General features: G+C 29.2%; 2 protein-coding genes and 1 pseudogene across 6 annotated transcripts in view; 2 read left to right on the forward strand and 1 right to left on the reverse strand.

The window, feature by feature from the left end:
- The window catches only part of LOC125853602 (uncharacterized), a 54,283-nt gene extending 46,746 nt beyond the window's left edge, over positions 1-7,537 (reverse strand). For all 4 annotated transcript variants that reach the window (XR_007445182.1, XM_049533325.1, XM_049533326.1 and 1 more), the window contains exon 1: positions 7,527-7,537. The gene's annotated coding sequence lies outside the window, so the exon portion shown is untranslated. The remainder of the gene's footprint in view (positions 1-7,526) is intronic.
- LOC125853336 (ABC transporter G family member 1-like) lies at positions 4,011-8,982 on the forward strand (annotated as a pseudogene).
- Positions 4,050-22,103, forward strand: LOC125853604 (ABC transporter G family member 1). 2 transcript variants are annotated; one of them, XM_049533331.1, is made up of 9 exons: positions 4,050-4,116; positions 18,053-18,142; positions 18,307-18,386; positions 19,677-20,135; positions 20,210-20,296; positions 20,373-20,498; positions 20,595-20,786; positions 20,863-20,949; positions 21,298-22,103. In XM_049533331.1, exons 2-9 carry the CDS (start codon positions 18,094-18,096, stop codon positions 21,961-21,963), a joined length of 1,746 nt encoding a protein of 581 aa, XP_049389288.1. In that variant the 5' UTR covers positions 4,050-4,116; positions 18,053-18,093; the 3' UTR covers positions 21,964-22,103. The 2 variants fall into 2 exon arrangements, with proteins under 2 accessions (XP_049389288.1, XP_049389289.1); XM_049533332.1 differs by lacking the exon at positions 20,863-20,949 and adding an exon at positions 21,136-21,222.
- Positions 22,104-22,924: the final 821 nt, after the last annotated feature.

Genomic DNA, 22,924 nt, shown 5'->3' on the forward strand with positions numbered 1-22,924 from the left:
TTTTTTTACCTATTATACCCTCAATTAAATGATTAATTACTTTGAAAAATGTAGAACTTTTCATTCACTTCATAATTAATAGGGGTAAAATGGTAAACTCACTATATCATTCATTGCTTTCTTAATAAGTGTGTCAATTAAAAAGTGGACAAATAATTATATACAGATGAAGTAGTAGAATAACCAACCTCAATTAATTAATATTCCAATCATAAATTCGTACCCGCACTTCTAAATCTATCATTCAAATTCCTAAACATTCCTTCCTCGAATTTATTACTATGAGGTAAGTTCAAAGTTCTCCCAAAACTTTCATTTTCCAATTTTGTCTAAGACCATCTCCAATCCACCTCTATTTTACTCTCCATTTTTTATATTTGGAGAGTAAAATAGAGAATGGGCACTCCAACCCACCTCCAAATCACCCTCTATTCTTCAAATTTAGAGAGGTGAATAGTAGTTCTCCAAATTTGGAGAACTACGTACTATTAACACTCTCTATTTCACTTTTTCATTATTTTATTATTAATTTTAATTATAAAGAATACGCAAAATTAAAATGGCAAGATGAAAAAAAAATTTTAAAAATACAATACATGATATGATAATTTAAATACAAGATAACAATACAATACATAGCATAATAATTTAAATACAAGATAACAATACAATATAATACATAACATAATAATTTAAATACAAGATAAAATACAATACATAATTGATCACAACAATAATTTAAAAAATGTAATCTTCATATTCACCATTAGATGGATTTCATCTTATTATACACGGTTGGATGAGATTCTCATTAGTACATTTAATATTTTTTAGATAAAACATTACTTATTATATAATGAACACCATTTACCACTTGAAGTCTACACATTTATTTCATTTCAAAACATATTCAAGTAATTTCTTTTGTCCTTTGAAAATGAATTTCAATCTTGGAGATTGTTCTAATAATAATGATGAAAATTTTTCTTTTTCGTCATCATCTTCGTTAGATTTGAAGTTTTTTCCTAGTACAGAACATCATGATAATTAATAAATCAGCTACGTATGAACAACTACATGTTCCAACAAGTTCTACAAAATCATACTAATGAAGTTTTCATAGGTGGCTCCATTCCAGGTCATGTGGTAATCAATCGTGATCATGAGGCGGCAGATGATAATTTATTTCGTGGTTATTTTTCAGTCACACCATGCTTTAATGATGTAATATTTCGTCGTCGTTATCGAATGTCCCGCAATTTGTTTCTTCATATCGTTGATGCAATTACAGATCACGACATGTACTTCAAACAACGCATTGATGCGTTGGGTAGATTTGGATCATCTACTTTGCAAAAAATTACCGTTGTGTTTAGAATGTTGGCATTAAAGATCACGACACGTACTACATGATATAATGACTACATGTATTATATTGCACGTGCACAACATGATAATTGAGGATGAACGTGATCTCAATGCACCAATTCAAGATGTCTAGAGGCTCCAACTCCAACTATAAAAATGGTGGTAGATGAAAATCTCCGGTTTGAACAATTTTTAGCTAGACATAAAAAAATTAAGGACAAACAATGCTCATTTTGAACTCCGTAATGCATTAATATAGTATTTATGGGAGCAACGTAATAATTTTGAAAATTGAGTGTTTATGTAATTGTATGCCACTTTTATTTGAATTTGTCCCCTAATTTTATGTATTATATTATATTTTCTTGCAATTTATGTTATTTAAAAATTTAGAATAAAATATAATTTCATATCACATTAAATATTATATAAAGTAATTATTTGGGAAAAAAGAAATAAAGGATTTATATTATGAAATAAGAAAATAAGAATGAAATAGAAATAATAATATAATATTGAGAAGAGAGAAAAAATATTCCTTTTTAGAGAGTAAAATAGAGAATTAGGTTGGAGTTGGTTGTCTGAAAAAATAGAGAACTTTATATTTGGAGAGTAAAATAAGGCTCAAATTTAACTCTCTAAACATAGAAAACAATTGTTTAAACATAGAAAACAATTGTTTTGTTATTAATCATCATCCTATTATATCATATTACATTAAAAGTGGGAAGATTCTAAGTCTAAAGGTGAATTACAAAAATACCCTTCAACTTTCTTAATTAAGTTATCCGCAAAAAATCATTGATCGAAATTTTATACAATTTCTATAAAAATAAATTATTTGTTATTGTATAGTTAGTAATTAAGCAATGAAAAATGAGTTTACATGTGATCCACATTGCAATTCATCGTTCGTAGGTGATGTAACTATACAAATACTCACTACATATTCATATTTTTTTTCATAATGGTCTCTTAGTAGTGTAGGGATCTTTCTTTCATGCTTCTAAATATCACAATTGTTCCTTTTTTTTAATGGGATAAGGGTCTGAAAAATACCCCAACTTTGGTCGAATTTGTTGTTGCGATACTAAACTTTCATGAGTACCTATTACCTCCCTAGACTATTTAATACCGTATTTTTTACCCTCTGAACTATTTAATAATGTATTTTAAAGGTATATCTGTGCCCACGTGGACACATTACTATTTATAATTTTGTATTATTTTTTATGTCCACGTGGGCAAATACATATGTTTAAAATACGCTATTAAATAGTCTAGGGAAGTAATAGGTCCTCGTGAAAGTTTAGTATCGCAACAGCAAATTCAACCAAAGTTGGGATATTTTTCAAACCCTTATCCCTTTTTTAATCTAATAATACATTCTCTTGTTATTTAATTGGATCTATCAAATATGAAATTTTTCAAGAAAAAATATTAGTAAAAGAAGAGATCTCTTAAAAGAATGATCGTAAGTAAAGAAAAGGGACTCAACATGTGCTTTGGTTCATGTTTGCATGCCAGAACTTAATTTTGATAGAACATGTTATACTCCTCCCTCTCTTTATCCAAAACTTTGCATTTTTATACTTAAATTATTTATTATATTAACATTAGTCATATATACAAAATTATTTTTTTATGTCGTGATAAAATAACAAGAATATTTGAGATCCGATCATAATAAAAATACCAATACAATAGCAATAAAAGTCAAAGTCATGAATGAGCAACAAATCGTCGGGGTGGAACCTACATTGAGAATAATATCTATAATAGCATAATTGGGATATACGTAAATGTGATTTTGTGCGCTTTGAGACTAGACCTCCATAACTTTAAAATCCATCATTAGGATATACACATGTTTACTGATAAGTTGAACATTTTTCTTGTGTTGTTTTTGTCAATATGAGACTTTTATCCTAAGCTAAGGTGTCACAAGTCAACAAGAATTATATCACATTATGTGTCGAGAGTATCTTTAGGCCGTTTTAGACCAATAATATGAGCCTTGCAAAACATAGACGTTTCCAAATCCAGATGAAGATGCAACCGTCAGTACAAGATTGAGTATTAAACATAATTACCGAATCAATATATTAATAGTGTCGAAATCAGAAATTTTGTCAAGGATATATGTTCAAGATTTATTATGTATGTATAAAAAGTAGTTTTTGGCCTATATATGCCGTACAATTTTCTCTATACAAAGTATAAACTTCGATGAATACTGACCACCACCACTGCGTAGAATAATTTATTTTTTCTATTCAACAATGTAGATGTAGTACAACAATTTGAATTGATATTAAAGAAGACAGCCTGTACCAGGAAATTAGAATACCATATGAAAATGAAAGAATTGATATTAAAGAAGACAGCGTGTACCAGGAAATTAGAATACCATATGAAAATGAAAGAAGCAATTAAGTTGCTTATTATGTGAGTCTTTATATATATAGTGATCAGTATTCTCACTACCATAACATAAAGGAAACCACTAGCTAGTTTACTTCTCTCTTTTTCTCATTTGCTTAGTGCAATTCTCTTAGCATAAATATACAAAAACTCATGTTAGTGATCACAATAAGCATTTCCAAAACATCCTGAAATCATATCTTGATCATCAAGAGAACATGTCTAGTCAAGGACCAAAAAATGTTCCACAAGTTTTGTTGACGTGGGAAGATTTGTGGGTGACGGCTTCAAGCTTGAAAGATGGCAACAAAGCCATTCTTAAAGGTTTAACAGGCTATCATGGGCCCTTCTGGCTGTGGCAAATTCACACTTCTCGACACAATATATATATATATATATATTTCACCACCTAGATTTTATATACAATACTGACAGCCACGTACGTAAAGAATTTTTACACTATAGTTATGATTTTGTTGACCTGATTGATCGTCAATAATATAGTCGGTGTATACAAGTTAAGCTCTATTAAACACCCCCACCTAGGCAAACTAGTCTTAGTATTTGGATTAGCTACTTATGTAATGTTATAATTATTAAAGCACATGTTAATTATTATATTTAGTTGATTATTGTTTGACATATACTTCAGCTAGTAGTCTAGCACTCCTATATCTCTTCAAGTAGTTTAGCACTCCTCTTTCAGAGGAGTTAGTTTAGGCAATTTAGTCCATTCTTGTATATAAACACAATATTGGATCAATGAAATATCTCTCGATCTCTTGAATTTATAATAATGTCATCAGGGAGATTGGGATCGAACACAAGGCAGAGTGGTAATATATATTCTGATCAATGGCCGCGCAGACAAACACTGGCATATGGATCCTCCGTAAGTAAATTTAAGAATCAATTACTGTTTGTGAAACAGTCTATCAGCAGTGTGTTATCTATCTCTTGGAGATCATCAAAAGAAAAAAGTGCAAGTGAGAAAGAAGTTAAACATCACACGAAACTTTAAAATCTAAAGATATAAACAAATTCAATTCTTGAAGTTGGAATAATATTTATTATTTGTGGAAGGGTTTCTCTATATATAAACATTAATAAGATTTGATGAAACCAGGCTTATGTGACTCAAGAAGATACTCTAATGGTAAAAGAAGCCGTATACTACTCTGCTGAACTACAACTCCCAAACACCATGCCAAAATCAGAGAAAAAACAAATAGCAGACATGACGACTATGAAGGAAATGGGGTTGCAGGATGCAATGGAAACAAGAATTGGAGGATGGAGCGGGAAAGGAATAAGTGGAGGACAGAAAAGGAGAGTCAGCATATGCCCAAAACTTCTCTTTAATTTCTTGATGAACCAACTAGTGGCGCAGCGTCTTATTATGTCATGAAGCCAATGTCAGGGGAGAACAATTATTGCCTCAATTCATCAACCTAGCACTGAAGTTTTCAGTCTATTTCATTCTTTATGTCTTCTGTCTACTTTGGCACTGCTAGTGCAGCAACTGAGGTGAGCATATATATTATTTGAGTTCTTGAAAGTTAATCAACCAAATTAGTAATACTCCCTCCGTCCCATTTTATGTGGCAACATTTGACCGGGCACGGAGTTTAAGAAATAGATAAAGACTTTAAATGTTTACCAAATTACCCTTTAAAAAATAATAATATTAAAATTTAAAAACAAAATATACGCAGTCCAATTTTTTTTTAAAAGTACATTCATTTTCTCTCTCCTATATATTGGTGAAGGCTAAAGTCAAAAAAGATAAAAGTACAGTGACTTTTTCAGATTTATGTTCCCAAAAATTACTCATTTTCTCTTTTCTCTTTTTAAGTAGTTTAGAAACCACTCTCTCTTTCTCTTATGAAGAAGATCGTCCCATTTTTGCAAATCATGTTTTTCTTTTGAAAAAAAATCCTCTTCTTGATTCCAATTATTTTTAGATTTGTGGCGCCAAAATCACATTAAATTTATGGCGCGAAATCATAATTTTGTTTGAATTTTTTCAGCAAGTGCTATTAAGAGAGATGCTTTTTATATTTTCATGTCATTTTTTCCCTCTGTTACCTTTGAAAAATTTCTCTTGCAGGACTATTGTATTGTTTTCTTTCATCTCCTTTTTTTTCGTTTCTTGCTTATACTCCAGAAATGAGTATAGTTGTATTTCCGGAAGATCCAACCACTAAAAACAAGCGATTAAAATTTGAAGAACGTCAAGCCATTGCAGATTGGCTTTTGAAAGAAAGCAAGGAAGGAAAACTCAAATATGGATCTTTAAAACAAGCTAGTATTTTGTTCAACAAATCAAGAAGAACTATTTCACGCATTTGGAAGCAATGTAAATCATCTGTTGATAATGGTACACCGTTGGATGTGTCTTCGAAACTTGTAGGCAGAGTTGGAAGAAAACGGGTGGAAGTTGACATTAATCAAGTTAAAGAAATTCCANTTTCAACCACCTAACAGCCCTGATTTAAATGCGTTGGACCTTGGATTTTTTAGAGCAATCCAATCTCTTCAATATCAAAAGGCTCCTTCAAATGTTGATGAATTAGTGGAAGCGGTGGAAAGATCTTTTGATGAAATGAAGGTTGAACAACTCAACCATGTATTTCTTACTTTACAATCTTGTATGATTGAGGTGATGAAAGATAATGGAGGCAACAACTACAAAGTGCCTCATTTGAACAAAAACAGATTAGAAAGAGAAGACAATCTTCCACTTCAACTTTGTTGTGATATTGGTATTGTCAATCATGTTTCAACTCTACTTCAACAATGATAGGGATTACTAGTATGGCAAAATTTTCTTTTTTGAAATCCACTTTTGATAATTTTGCAAGAACATAGAAAATTTTAACAAATGAAAACTGAAATGATGTTTTATAAGTAGAGAAAGTACTAGTATTGTGTACATCCAAGGTGATCCATGTAATTTTTGCACTCCTTTAATATGTGAAAGTTGAAATGATATTTTGTCAAGTATATTAGGAGCATTACTATTGTTTACAATCATGGTGACCATATGTAATTTTTGTACTTATGGATATTAGTTATGAAAGTATAACAAAAATTACGATGGATCCAAAGTAGCATGAATTATTTGTAGCATTGTCACCTTTTTTTGGGTGCCTTTTTGCTAATTTAATCTTAAAAACAAATTTCATTGATATTGAATTAAAATTGTAAGTTGAGAGCAATGTTACGAAATGATTATTATTGAGTTGTTCACTATCTAGTTTGAATTTGAAGTTTTTGATTTTCCTTAAATAGATTGTAATTTAAGATAATCATCAAATTCATGTTAGAATACTTTGCATTAAAATCATTACCTTACTAAGTGAAAGCCCCAAAATTTTAGTGATAAAATAAGAAAGCAATGTAATGTAAAAATGCAAATCTTTTTTTCTTGGTGAAACATTAGAAAGAACGAGTGGACAAAAAAAATTTACAAATTGGAAAGAGTACAAAATGCTTAGGAAAAAAAAATGGAGTAAAGAATGGTATCTAGTCATATACAACAAAAAGCTGCAACATTGTTTTTATAGGAAAGAGAAATTGCAGGTTCAATTAATTAATAGATGACCTTTTATAAAAAAAAGGAGTATTATTTTTAAAATTAAGTGGGACCAATAAGGGTAAAAGAGGAATTGTATGTTTAAATATTTGCCATATATGGAAATGTGACATTCTTTTTGGGACTGACCAAAAAGGAAATGTTGCCACATAAAATGGGACGGAGGGATTACTTAACAAAATGAGTACTGCAGCAGTTTTTTGCATTGAGTGGTTATCCTTGCCCGACGCTCCAGAATCCATCTGATCATTTTCTCAAAACAATTAATAGTGAAAAACATGAGCACCTTATGTTTCCCTGTTATTAATTAATTAATAGATGAAGCTATATGTAATAAAGTAACTTGTACATAATATAAATAGTTGAATCCCTTAACATAAGAAAACTTCTAGTGCAGTTGTTCAAAAATTCCTTTCTGCTGGTTCAATGACTTTCTAAATCATGTACAGGAAGGTGAAGTATTGGAGAAAAGAAGCCGTGCCAGCTTCGCAACTCAAAGCCTTGTTTTGACAAAAAGGTCATTTGTGAATGATCTTGGATACTACTGGCTGCGCTTAGGTGTTTATATTGTAATAGCTGTAGGTCTTGGCACTATCTACTATGATGTTGGCTTTTCTTACTCTTCAATTCAGGTAAATGATACACACTCATCGACACATGATATATCCTCTTGAACATGATGTTTTAAACTGCCTGATTATTTACATGGTGAAAATAGGCTAGAGGTTCCATGCTTATGTTTGTGGCATCATTCATCACTTTTATGGCCATTGGTAGATTCCCCTCTTTTGTGGAAGAACTCAAGGTACAATACATATTCCATATTTTTTGATTTCTCCTTTCTTCATCTCATGCTGATAAGAGGCTTTTAAAACATGATTTTTTTTATTTTTAGGTATTTCATCACGAGAAACTAAACGGTCACTATGGCTCTGGTTCATTTATCATTGCCAATACACTTTCTGCTGTGCCATACTTGCTACTGATATCTTTTATACCAGGAGTTATCTCACCAGACTACAAAGTGGATTTGAGCATTTCATCTACTTTGCACGTGCGTGTATGATGTGGAGTTGAGAGCCTAATGATGATTGTAGCAAGCATTGTGCCTAATTTCCTCATGGGATTAATCACTGGAGCAGGAATACAAGACTAAGTGGTGGATTCTTTCGATCACCAAATGATTTGCCTATAAGGTATTCCCCTTTACACTATGTCGCATTTCATAGATATGCTTATGAAGGGATGTTCAAGAACCAGTTTGAAGGACTAAAAATTCATGACGAGCACATGAAAGGGGACGATATTCTGAGAAATACATGGCAAATGGATATGGATTACTCAAAGTGGATAGATCTTGCCATTTTACTTGGAATGCTAGTTTCATACATACAGGCTATTGTTTGTAAAGGCAGGCTGGTGAAAAAGTAAAGCCAGCTATAAGAGCAGCCATGTCTACCTCACCTCAACAAATCAATTCGGCAGAAACACCTTTACATGTATTAGCTGCCTAAATTTCAGTGATGATAGAGTAACATATATATATTTACAACATCGCGGTGTATATAAGTTAAATCGTTTTCATGTTATTATAGTCTATTTCCTGTAGTTGCTGTTCTTGTTTCTCCCTGCTCCAAAATCTAGTATGGATTTTGATTACACAAGTATTTAAGTGTGATCATGCAATTCTCTCCTTTATTTTGTTAAGCCTGAGGCTAGCAAATTCATTTATGGAATTGATATGTACCGTGCTGACTGCTGAGTATATGAATTGAGCATGTGAAACTATTTTTTTATAAGGAAAATGGTAAAAAAAATCTTCTTAAATTATGCATAATTGAACAAAAAATACCCTCAATTAATAGTTTGGTCTAAAAATGTCTTTTTCGTCAATAGTTTGGTAAAAAAATGTTTATATTGTTACTTAAGAGGTCAAAAATGCACTTTTTCAAAATAAATATATTAGGAAAATATATTATTTGATTTCTTTTTAAACACAACTTGTTTTACTAGTAAATTATCTTATTAGGAAATAGTTATCTTACTTCAATTCGAAAAAGTTTAAGAAATACAAATATTTTTTATTTTATAAGAATTTTTTTCATCATTATTGAAATGAAATTAATGATGGTTACTATGATATTGTGTGTGTGTGAGAATGAGATTAAAAAAAATTATTTCCTACTCATTTATCATGATTTTAAAAGAAAATAAACAAGAATAGGGTTGTTTAAAAGCAATAACCCTATTCATTTCTTTTTCCTCCATAGTGATGTATTCACTTATCTTTTTTGCAACTTATGGGCATTCCTCTCTTCCAATTGATGCGAACCTATTTCTTGTCAGTCCTTTTCTAAAAGACTGAATCGTTCGAAATTTAGAAATAATGTAGTGTAAATGAGAAGTTTTTATAGTCACACGACATTAATGTTTAATTAAGATTATAAGTTTTCAAACTCTTCTAACCATTTATAATATGACATGTTTAAAGACATAAAGTAACGAAAATATTCATTTCTTTCTTAAAATTATATGTCCATTCTCATAGGTTCACAAAATATAAACTGACATTGAGAGAATAGAACAAAATTAGTAGTGGATGGTGTTTTCCTAAATAGAGCAAAATAAATTAAAAATCTAACATGTTGATAAAGAGGGTAATAACAACAAGGGATGTATAAGTCAAATTGTAAAGTCAAATCGAACCGACGAATCAAATCAAATCGAAAAAAAAAAAACAATTTGTGGTTTGGTTTGATTGGTTTGGCGGTTGAAAAAAAAATCGACCACTCTTGATTTGGTTTGGTATTAAAAGAAAAAAAGTCAAACCGAACCCAAATCAAACCGACATAATATATATATATATATAAAAAAAAAATTATTTTATTTATAGATAAAAAATATTATTTATAATCTACTTTGTTAATATATTTTTAGTTAGTTTGTAGTTTTCAATGTTTATATATTTTATTTCAAATTTGGGCTTCTAAAATTTTGTAAATATTATATATATAATTTTATTTTATTTATAGATAAAAAATATTATTCATAATCTACTTTGTTAATATATTTTTAGTTAGTTTATAGTTTTCAATTTATATATTTTATTTCAAATTTGGGCTTCTAAAATTTGTAAATATTTTTTTTTGTATTAAGATCCGAAGGTACAATTATATTGTTATAGTTTTTCAAATTCAAAGTTAACAAATTACTTTGTAAATATTTCGTTTTGTATTCAGTTTGACTGTATCCTTTAATCTAATTAATTTAACATAATGAACGTTGATATTTCAAAAAAAATATTTTGTACTCATGTGAATTTTACCGTCTTAACGAAAATTTGTATTCATTTAACATTTCTTAAGTTTAGCTTGTCACACAAGTAAGTGAAAATATATTTAATCTCTTTTTCAAACACCGTATAGTTGTAAAAAACCAAAAAAAAAAACTGAAAGAATCGACTAAAATCGAAACTGAAAAAACCGATTTTGCATGGTTTGATTTGATTTTTAGATTTGATAAATCGACATGATTGATTTAGATTTTTTTTAATGAAAAATCAAACCAAACTGAACTATATACACCCCTAATAACAACAAATAAGTAAAGGCTGATATTTTCCTGGATTTGGAAACGTACGGTGAAAATCAGCATATGTAAGACAAACTCACAACAAACTTTATCAAGAAAATCAGACCCCATATATGAGTCTTTATTACATGTATAAGCAGAGGCTTATCTAAGGGGTCACCGGGTTCACGTGAACTCATGGTCCCCTCCCAAGATTATACATAGTAGTGTTATAATTTTAAAAAATATTGAAATATAGATGTGTGAATCCACACTTCAAGTATCAGATAATGCAATTATGACTGGGTGCACCTCTCTCCGCGAGGTTAGAAAGTTGAATTTTATATTTATCTTGTTTTATTTTTCTTTTTAAAATTAGATAACATTTCTCTAAGTGGTAATTGATATATACGAATTAATTTTAGACCTATAATTTTAAAATTTTAACGGTTTTCAATAGTAAAAACCTAAATGTCGAACCGATCAAATTTATATCATAGATCAACCTTTATATAACAGTGCACTCATCATCTCAAAATCCTGGATACACCTCTGTGTATAAGCACTACTAGCTTGTGATTTGTCTCACTACCACAACAAACCAGGGCAGAGCTACCGTGTCTGTTATAGAATATATATCTAGATTTTTTTCAAGTACAAATATCAAAAACACTACACGTACACTGCAATACAATAACTTTCTTAATGTCTATAATTATAAACCAATATTACGGAGTTGAATACTACTACCATGGCAAATCAAGGACCGATCGAGTTTTAACTAGAAAAAGCAATCATAAACCATAGTAAAACGTTGAAAGGTTTATTTGAACCTTAATTTCTCTTCTCAATGAATACAAGTCCACTTAATTGACATTGTAGGGTAGGAGGTTTCATATTTATGGCTGTGGCAAATCAAGTTCAAATAAACTTCTTTTGCGTTTTAAGAATTATTCACATACAGTGCATGTGATACATGGTTCTTTGAATTCTTATAACCAAATTAAACTAACCACGTTTAAATCCATCTCGAGTAAGGACAATAGCATTAACTACATAAAACGTTTTACTTTCTTTGTCCTTAATTATTTGTTCACTTTCTTTTTTTATTTGTTCATTTTGACAAATCAAGAAATGACAAATTTTCTTATCTATTATATCCTCAATTAATTACTTTGAAAAATGTATAATTTCTTGAAAATCTTAAGTTTTTAATTCATCGACTTCATAATTAATAGGAGTAAAATGATAAACTCACTAGATAAATTATTATTTTCTTAATAGATGTGTCAATTCAAAAGTGGACAAGTAATTAGGGACAGAGGGAGTATTAATATTACGTAGTACGAGTTACATCATGTCACATACAGTAGAAAAAGTATTGCCTCGATGACATTAGTACCCGCGCGCCATGCCTTCTCCACCACAAATCATTCCTAGTACTATATCACTTGTCTTTTTTTGTCTGCTAAATGTTTATTTTCAATAATACTCCTTTTATTTGAAGATCAATGACATTTTTTTTAATTCGAAAATATTTAATTTTAAACTATTCATTTTATCTTCAATAAGATGATTTATAATGACATAAATGTTTATGACTTGTTTTAAACAGTATGTTTTAAAAAAATCCATATATTTATTCAATACTAAAATCGGTAGAAATTCCCTAGTGTTTTGGATGGATTTAGAATTTCTCGTTTTTTTAATAGTGATTAAACTATGTGTTTAGATTATTATCCACAATGTAATTCATGTCATTATATTGGAAAGGAGCAACTGCCCCATCCTAATTATTCATAACAAAAACTAATTAACTATTACAACTTAGAACACTAAAATCTAGCAATGGGTAAGAAACGAGTTTTTTTAATACTAATTAAATCTATCCAAGGTTGATTTCTAGGATTAAGAATTTGGATCTGATAATTATTGCTAGTTGTTGAGAACCGGAAATCTAGTTAAACACCCCACCTCCATATGATTTTAAACCCGTCGCGGCTAATTTGTTAATTATAAATTTTAATTATTTAATTTTGAATTTCTTATTTTATTTTTTTAAAAAAAATTATAGTCACACACATTAAAACTACAAATTTAAAAAAGAAATAATCATAAAACTCATTATGAAGTGATAAATTGAAATTGATAGAATCATAGAATGATAGAAAAGTAGTGGATTGTGTGTTTTCTAAAGAAGATCTAATTTACATGCTGACAAAGAGCTAAGAAATAAGAAAAGACTGATATTTTTATCAATTCGAAAACAAATGGTGAAATATTGATGAAATCAAAGGGATTAATTTCTCACCTCATAATTTCCTAAAGCGACGTACGACTCAACACCAGACCAGACATTGAATCTGATATTTAGTAAACATGAAAGCAACATATGACTCATCAAACACCAGACCTTAATTTTCCCTAATATAATAGACATCAACGTGTTTTAAATGTTCAAATGCTTTTATTGCCTTACTAACATGTTTTTAGCCTTTTAAATATTTTGTTTCTTCCTTCCATTTATTATTGCTTCCACACTAATAAATTAAGCGTCAAAATTATTTATTATATCGTCAATTAAACCCCCCTCACAAAATATAATGCTAAACTTTTATTATTATTATTTTAGTATTAACCTTAATGTATGCAGGTATATATTTAACTATTTAAGTCTTACTTCGCTTATAGATTTATGGTTTAAAATTTATTTAGGAGATTAAAACTTGTTAGTAATGCAATTTTGATTATCTTAATAAAATATATTTTAAATTATGGTTTAAAATTTATTTAGCATAAATAGATGATCTTTTAGAATTTATTTATATTACATGCATTGAAATATGTTCATTATAAAGTTATTATTACCTTTTTAAAAAAATAAATAGGTACAAAATAATTAATTATTATTATTAATAAAATTATTTTATTATTCTATTCATTAAATTATTTTTAAAAAGTCAATTAGGATAACGGTGGAAAATTCGATTGGTTAAAGTTGATGGGAAATTTTGATTTTTAAAAGCAAAGTTAGGGTGTAAATGAATTTTAAAAATTAAATTAATTAGTTGCAGTGAAGTTGGTTGATGGTTAATTGGAGATTTGTTAAATATGTGTTGGTTGCGCAAAGCCGCAAACAAAGTACCTTATTATTATTAGTTTAAAAGAAAAAACAGAGCTACATATAAGGCGTAAGAATACTACTGACAATCAATATAAGAGTTTGTTTGATATTATTGTTAAAAATTATTTATTTTAGAAAAAATTAAAATAGTTTTTTAAAATGTGTTTTTGAAAAAAAATAATTTGTGTTTGACAAATTTATTTGAAAAGTGATTTTTATAAGTAAATTGTGTTAGACTAATTAAATTTTAGGTTTAGCAAACATAAAAATTATATTTGTATGTTATAGCTGTAGTTTATATAATTGCGCTCTACAACAAATTTTATGGCTATTAATATGTATATTTCGTTATACATATACATAAAAATTTGTATTTGTATATTTTGGTATACAAACTAAAACACAGTAATTGTATATAAACAAAATTACTACATATATACAACACATATGTATACCGAATGGGTCTATTTGTATATTTCGGTATACAAATGGATCTTTATTTAAATATTTCGGTATACAAATGGGTCTCTATTTAAATATTTCGGTATACAAATGGGTCCTGAAATTAAATTTTATACAACACATATGTATACCGAATGGGTCTATTTGTATATTTCGGTATACAAATGGGTCCTGCAATTAATTTTTATACAACACATACGTATACCTAATGGGTCTATTTGTGTATTTCGGTATACAAATGGGATGACAAAAAACATGGAATGTTTGCTGCGAATTACAAATAAAAGAAATTATGACTATAACATTTAATTTGAATTAATAGTTTGTTATTTCATACAATTTTTCCTTTAAAAAATGTTTTTGAGAGTTACATTATGATAAAGGTCAAGTATTAATGTACTTTTAATATTAAAGTTATTTTATAGAGAGAAACTTGTTTAAACATCTACTTATTTCATACAATTTTTCCTTTAAAAAATGTTTTTGAGAGTTACATTACAATAAAGGTCAAGTATTAATGTACTTTTAATATTAAAGTTATTTTATAGAGAGAAACTAGTTTAAACGTCTATTACATAAAAAAAAAATTAAAATATTCATATTCAAATTTTCAATCAATATTATACAATTTTTGGAGGGTTGAAATCTTTGCATCTCCAACCCTACCCTCTATGTTATTCTCTAAATATAGAGTTTTCTATTTTTTTAGATAATCAACTCCAACTCAATTTTTTATTTCCCTCTCCTCAATATCATATTATTATTTTTATTTCATTTTTATTTTCTTATTTCGTAATATAAATCCTTTCTTTCTTCTAAATAATTACACTATATAATTTTCATGTAATATAAAATTTTATTTTTTCAAATTCTTTATTTAATATAAAATTATATTTTATTCTAAATTTCTAAAGAACAACTACGAATAACTGGAAAAAAAATCAACATGCACAACCGCAACAATTCTTTGGATCATACACTAATATTTCCCCCATCTATTGGTAAATCTAAAAAATAATCTATTGGATTACCAAATTATTGTTGTGATTTTTAAAATTATTATGCTATGTATTGTTATTTTGTATTTAAATTATTATGTTATTTATGTATTTTTAAATTAAAATTTTATCATTTAAATTTTGTATATTCTTCAGAGTGAAAATTAATAATAATATCAAATTATATCACTTAAAGTGACAAAAATATATTTAAAATATTATTAATTTGGGATGAAAGTAGTATATATTAAATAATATATTTTTTAAATGTTATATGAATATTAGAGATTTAATTAATGGACTTATAAGATTATTAATATATTAATTACAAATGTTGTATAATAGAAATAATATTATTATAATCAAAAAGTTAAATAGAGAGTGAGAATAATAGTTATCCAAATGCATCTCAACTCTATCCTCTATTTTACTATCCAAATATAAAGTTCTCTATTTTTTCAGGCAACCAACTTCAACCCAATTCTCTATTTTACTCTCTAAAAAGGAATCTTTTTTTCTCTTCTCAATATTATATTATTATTTCTATTTCATTCTTATTTTCTTATTTCATAAAATAAATCATTTCTTCTTTTTGCAAATAATCACTCTATAATCTTTACGTGATACAATTTTTTTTTTCAAATTCTTCATTTAATATAAAATTATATTTTATTCTAAATTTATAAATAACATAAATTGCAATAAATATTATATATAATACATATTAACGAACAATTCAAATAAAAGTGAACTCATGGATGAAGTATAATTGTATCATAAATATTGTATTATCGTAAAATTTATTTTAAATTTTACATAAATACTCAACTTTTAAGACTATTACGTTACTCTCATGAATGTTCTATTAATGTATTACGGAGTTCAAAATGAGCATTTTTTGTCCTTATTTTTTATGTGTAGCTAAAAATTATTTAACTTAACAATTTCATCTTGTATCCAATTATTTCATGTACTAATTTACTTTCCCTATTCCATTTTGAAGTATTGCATCAAATATTTTCATGCTCTTTAGAAAGTGTAGTTTAATAATTTATCACTTTAACATAAAAGTAGATTGTTTGAATTATCATGTAAAGTTTGTGCATACTTCATAATGAAAAATAATTATAATCTAAATTACATTTTTAAATGACAAAAAAAAATTAAAAAAAATTAAATTAGAAAAATTGTTAATTCGGGATGGAAATAGTATACTTATCAATAATATGTTTTAGATGTTATATTACTTAGAAAATAATTATAATTATTGGAGACATAATTAATAATCTTATATAATATAAATAATATTAAAATAACTTTAAATTACATATTTAAAGTGACCATTTCTTTTAAAAAATAAAATAGAAAAATTATTAATTTGGGCGGAAGTAGTAACTTGTTGATAATATATTTTTAAATGTTATGTTACATTAGAAAATAATTACAAATTAAATGATAAAGACTCAATTAGTAATATAATAGAAATAATATTATAATAATAAAAAAGTAAAATAGAGAGGTGAATAGTAGTTGTTGGAGAACTACTATTCACCTCTCTATAATTGAAGAATAGAGAGTGGTTGTAGAACTCATTCTCTATTTTACTCTCCAATTATAGAGAATGGAGAGTAAAATAGAGATGAGCTGGAGATGGTCTTAGAAGAACTACTATTCAGCTCTCTATAATTGAAGACGAGAGGGTGAAATAGAGAGTGGTTGGAGAGGGAATTCTCTATTGTACTCTCTAAATATAGAGAATGGAGAGTGAAATAGAGAATGGTTGGAGATGGTCAATTGTTAATTTTTTTCTTCTTCTTTCTAATCTTGCAAAAACATTGTTGTTACCTTTTTTCTAATTCTGTAAAACAATACGTAAAATAATAAATAAAATAATAATACATAAACATAAAACAAAATATAAAAAATATTATTTAAAAATTATTAAATGAAACTTAACCAAACATATGAGATATGTTAATTAATTAACAGGAGATATAATATAATTTTCTGCTTTTACTTTTTTTAAAAACCAGAAATTTTTAGCTTCTTTCTAACCATAGAAAAACTGTTTTTGCTTCAATTTAAAAACAGTTTTGCAGGTTTGCCAAACACCTAATTTTTCAAAAAAAATAAATTCTCAAAATAAGTGAAGCTCCCAACAACAATGTCAAACAAGTTATAAATCGTTAACCCAAACTAACCCTAATTTATGGGTCAATATGGTCAATCATTTATTAAAGAAGACAAACTCACAACAAACTTGTACAAAGGGAAATTAAATCTGAAAATGAAAGGGACTTGATTGCTTATTATTATTATTATTATTATTATTATTATTATATATATACTGATCAGTGGTCTCACTACAAGAACATAAATCCCTTTTAAAACATCCTTCAATCAAGATGTCTGAAATTGTTCCACAAAATGGACAGGTTTTGTTGACGTGGGAAGATTTGTGGGTGACGGCTTCAAGCTTGAAAGACGGTAACAAAGCCATTCTTAAAGGTTTAACAGGCTATGCAAGGCCTAGTGAGCTCTTGGCTATCATGGGCCCTTCTGGCTGTGGCAAATCTACACTTCTCGACACAATTGCCGGTATATATATATATATTTCACCACCTAGACTTAATATATATATACACTACTCGACCAAATTAAAACGTTAAAAAAATCTTGTCTGTATATAGAAGTTAAACTCCAGAAACAACCCGCCCCACCCAAGCAAACTATTTTGATTAGCTATTTATTTATGTTATTAGGGAGATTGGGATCGAGCACAAGGCAGAGTGGAGATATTCTAATCAATGGTCGCAAACAAACACTGGCATATGGAACCTCTGTGAGTAAAATTTAAGTTACTTGGAACATAATTATTGTCCTACTATAACACGATGATATGTATTACTCCTTTAATTTGTGATACAATATTCAATGTGCATGGACTTTGAATTTAGGAACATGTACATGGCTTCTTCGCTAAAATAGAGGCAATTAAGAAAGTATAAAGGGGAAAGGGTTTGATATGCTTCTCAACTTTGTGATTTAGAATTGACATACCTGTTGTTATAATAAATATGGGTTTGCATATAGTTCTGTTACACAAATGACCCAGACCGTAACATAAGTGGCCCGGATATACTAATGAAAGTAGTGAAAAAAATTAATTTTAAATTTTTATTTTTGTAAATAACTCCTTTATAGATCTATTTTTTTGTCGTTATTTGATTTTCTTAATTTTATTTCATTTTTAATGTAAAAATGTGAAGAAGAAAAAAGAAGTGTGAATGGATAAAAAAAAAAAAAAAAGGAAGAAACAAATAAAAAAGTAAGAAAAAAAATCAAAACTAGTTTTTTGTGTGGCTATATTGTAATTTATTTCTTGTATCTATAGAAGAGTTGGAGCATTTATTATATATTTTGCCAGAGAAATATAAATTTGAACATCAAAATAATAAACTTAAATTATTTGTTAAATTAAAGAAGACAAAAAAATACATGTTTGAACAGAATAAAAAATACCTCCTAAATTGTGAAAAGATCAAATATATACCTAGATGAATTTAATTTTTGTAATAAAAAATAAATTTAAAATATACTTTTTCACTTTCAATAGATGAATAAAGGTTTATCTAGGTAATTTATATAACAACAGAAGAATATATGTAAGTAACTTTTAGAGTTAATATCACTAAAAATGACTCAATTTTGAGAATTTATCTAACAAATCATTGAACTTTGTTTTGTATCAATAAAATCACTTAACTTTGATTTTTGTATCAATAAAATCACTTAACTAAATTTTACACTAAAAAATCTAATATGACAAAATAAAATATTTGTTTTATGCCATATATATATATATAAACCCCACAAATAAATAAAATTAATTTTTTTTAACAAGTATATCAGCTCAAAACAGGCTACAGCTCAAAATATTTTGATCTTTCTGCTCGAGATTCTTTTGTAGGTTAGAGTATTTGAGACATAATTAATCCTGGAATTTAGTAGCACGCCAAAAACAAATTTAGCTTTGTAAAAAGAGGAGCAAATTGTTACTCATTAATTATATATATAGAGTGCCACATCTGTTTGTAGTAACATTATTATTACTATAATTTGATACAATCAGGCGTATGTGACTCAAGAAGATACTCTAATGGCAACTCTCACAGTAAAAGAAGCTGTATACTACTCTGCTGAACTCCAACTCCCAAATTCCATGCCAAAATCAGAGAAAAAACAAATAGCAGACATGACTATGAAGGAAATGGGATTGCAGGATGCAATGGAAACAAGAATTGGAGGATGGATTGGAAAAGGAATTAGCGGAGGACAAAAAAGGAGAGTCAGCATATGCTTAGAGATTTTAACGCGCCCAAAACTTCTCTTTCTTGATGAACCAACTAGTGGACTTGATAGCGCAGCGTCTTATTATGTCATGAAAACAATTGCAAGCCAATGTCAGGGGAGAACAATTATTGCCTCAATTCATCAACCTAGCACTGAAGTTTTCAGTCTATTTCATTCTTTATGTCTTCTGTCTTGTGGAAGAACTGTCTACTTTGGCCCTGCTAGTGCAGCAATTGAGGTGAGCATATTATTTGAATTTTTTGAAATGACTAAGTTAATCAATCAATAATGAATCATGAGTTGCTGCTGCAGTTTTTTGCATTGAGTGGTTATCCTTGCCCCACGCTCCAGAATCCATCTGATCATTTTCTCAAAACAATTAACAGTGATTTTGATCAGGTATGAAACTAATTTTGTTGTTAGAATACTCGTATTTTAATTTTTTGCCCATTGCTTAAATGAAACTTTTGTCTAGGACATTGAAGAAGGTCCAACTAGTAGGAAATCAACAGAAGAGGTGATTAATATCCTGATAAAGTCGTATAGTGATTCTGATAAGTACAGAGCAGTTCAAAGTCAAGTTGCTGAAATCTGCCAACAGGTGCAAAAAAATATGAAAAAAACAAACAAACTCTGTTTCAATTGATTATTAATAGGTGAATTGAATCCCCTTATTTAAAATCCTCATCGTATACAGGAAGGTGAAGTACTGGAGAAAAGAAGCCGTGCCAGCTTCACAACTCAAAGCCTTGTTTTGACAAAAAGGTCATTTGTGAACATGTCCCGTGATCTTGGTTACTACTGGCTGCGCTTAGGTGTTTATATTGTAATAGCTGTAGGTCTTGGCACTATCTACTATGATGTTGGCTTTTCTTACACTTCGATTCAGGTAAATGACATGTATTTAATTTCTTATTGAACCTGACTGGCCGATAAAGTTATTTACTCTTTAATTAATTACATAGTCAAGAGGTTCCATGCTAATGTTTGTGGCGACATTCATCACTTTTATGGCCATTGGTGGATTCTCCTCTTTTGTGGAAGAACTCAAGGTAAAATAAAATACATTTGGTATTTCACACATTTTCTTCCTTCTCATGATGTGCTAATTAATGTATGTATGCTATGCTAGGTATTTCAACGAGAGAAACTAAACGGTCATTATGGTTCTGGTTCATTTGTCATTGCCAATACACTTGCTGNCGATAAAGTTATTTACTCTTTAATTAATTACATAGTCAAGAGGTTCCATGCTTATGTTTGTGGCGACATTCATCACTTTTATGGCCATCGGTGGATTCTCCTCTTTTGTGGAAGAACTCAAGGTAAAATACATTTGGTATTTCACACATTTTCTTCCTTCTCATGATGTGCTAATTAATGTATGTATGCTATGCTAGGTATTTCAACGAGAGAAACTAAACGGTCTTTATGGTTCTGGTTCATTTGTCATTGCCAATACACTTGCTGCTCTACCATACTTGGTATTGGTATCTTTTATCCCAGGAGCTATCGCGTATTTCCTCACTGGACTACAAGGTGGATTCGAGCATTTCATCTACTTTGCACTAGTCCTCTTCACGTGTATGATGTTAGTTGAGAGCCTAATGATGATTGTAGCAAGCATTGTGCCTAATTTCCTCATGGGATTAATAAGTGGAGCAGGAATACAAGCACTTATGTGCTTGAGTGGAGGATTCTTTCGATTACCAAATGATTTGCCTAGGGTATTCTGGAAGTACCCTTTACACTATGTCGCATTTCATAAGTATGCTTACCAAGGACTGTTCAAGAACGAGTTTGAAGGACTAAAAATTCATGACGAGAACATGAAAAGTTTGATCAAAGGGGAAGATATTCTGAAATATAAATGGGAAATGGATATAGATTACTCAAAGTGGGTGGATCTTGCCATTTTACTGGGGATGATAATTTTATACAGGCTATTGTTCTTGCTGTTTGTCAAGGCTGGTGAAAAGGTTAAGCCAGCTGTAAGAGCAATCATGTCTAACTCACCTAAACAAATCAATTCAGCAGAAACACCTTTGCATGAATTTTCTGCTTAATTACAATATAGGTGTTCATGTTATTATATATAGCTAGTCTATTTCCTTGTATAATTTGCTAATTTCACCATGTAATAAGTCGTACCTTTTAAATTATATCTCCTATTGAAGCTAATCTACATTTAAATAAATTGGATCAACCTTATAGCTAGCAAACTCATCATCAAGAATATGTTTCAACCCTATGATGTAATGATATGCTTTCAAATAAGTCTTGCCTCTCTTCATCTTTATGTCTAAAAAAAACCTTGGAAACTACACCTCTTTTTTTTTTATATAACCAAAGATTAATATAGAAAATGTATATATAGCTAGAGAGAAAACATCACACAATTGTGCAACCATTTGGATTCTCATAGCTATGTTGTGGTTCACCGTGGTGCCCTAACAACGGGGGTGGTTCATGTCTGCGGTGGTGCCCCATTCGCATTGGCGGTGGTCCATGGTGGTGGTGTCCTGCTGAAGGCGGATGCAATGACGTAGAGCATGATCCTCATGAAAGTCATTCAAAGGGTCACGAAAATTCATTCTATAGCCCATATAAGGGCTCTGGTCCCCTCTCTGCATTCTCGAGAACCAGTCCAAGTTATCATTCCAGTAATAGTTTCTGACGTGCGATGGGGGTCGTGGTGGCTGATGACATGGCCATAACGATTGTGGTAATGGATCTTCGCGAAAATTATAGCTATCATGTTGACATGCTTCTACAACGTTTTCACCGTGTGGTGTTGGTGTTGGTGGACAAGGCTTGCTTTCCGCGGACGAATCATGTCAGGGTCCATTGAAGAATGCTTCCACACCCTACGGGAAGTATTACTATTAGTAGTCAGTATAATCACACAAGTGAGAGTTAATAACAAAGAAGGAATATTATTACCTAATGTACTTGCTGGTAATGAAAAGGTTGTGGAAGAGGGCGAATGAATGTACAAGGCTATTCAGGAAACTAGGGTTTAATATG

Source organism: Solanum stenotomum, chromosome 1 (genome assembly GCF_019186545.1).
Source record: "Solanum stenotomum isolate F172 chromosome 1, ASM1918654v1, whole genome shotgun sequence".
NCBI classification, from domain to species: Eukaryota; Viridiplantae; Streptophyta; class Magnoliopsida; order Solanales; family Solanaceae; genus Solanum; species Solanum stenotomum.

What these genes read in the sequence shown, in the direction of transcription:
- LOC125853604 (XM_049533331.1), top strand. Translation starts at nt 18,094, where the DNA reads ATGGGCCCTTCTGGCTGTGGCAAATCTACACTTCTCGACACAATTGCC. An exon ending in CACTGGCATATGGAACCTCT is followed by an intron (nt 18,387 to 19,676) that starts GTGAGTAAAATT and finishes TGATACAATCAG; the next exon opens with GCGTATGTGACTCAAGAAGA. An exon ending in CTTTTGTGGAAGAACTCAAG is followed by an intron (nt 20,950 to 21,297) that starts GTAAAATAAAAT and finishes ATGCTATGCTAG; the next exon opens with GTATTTCAACGAGAGAAACT.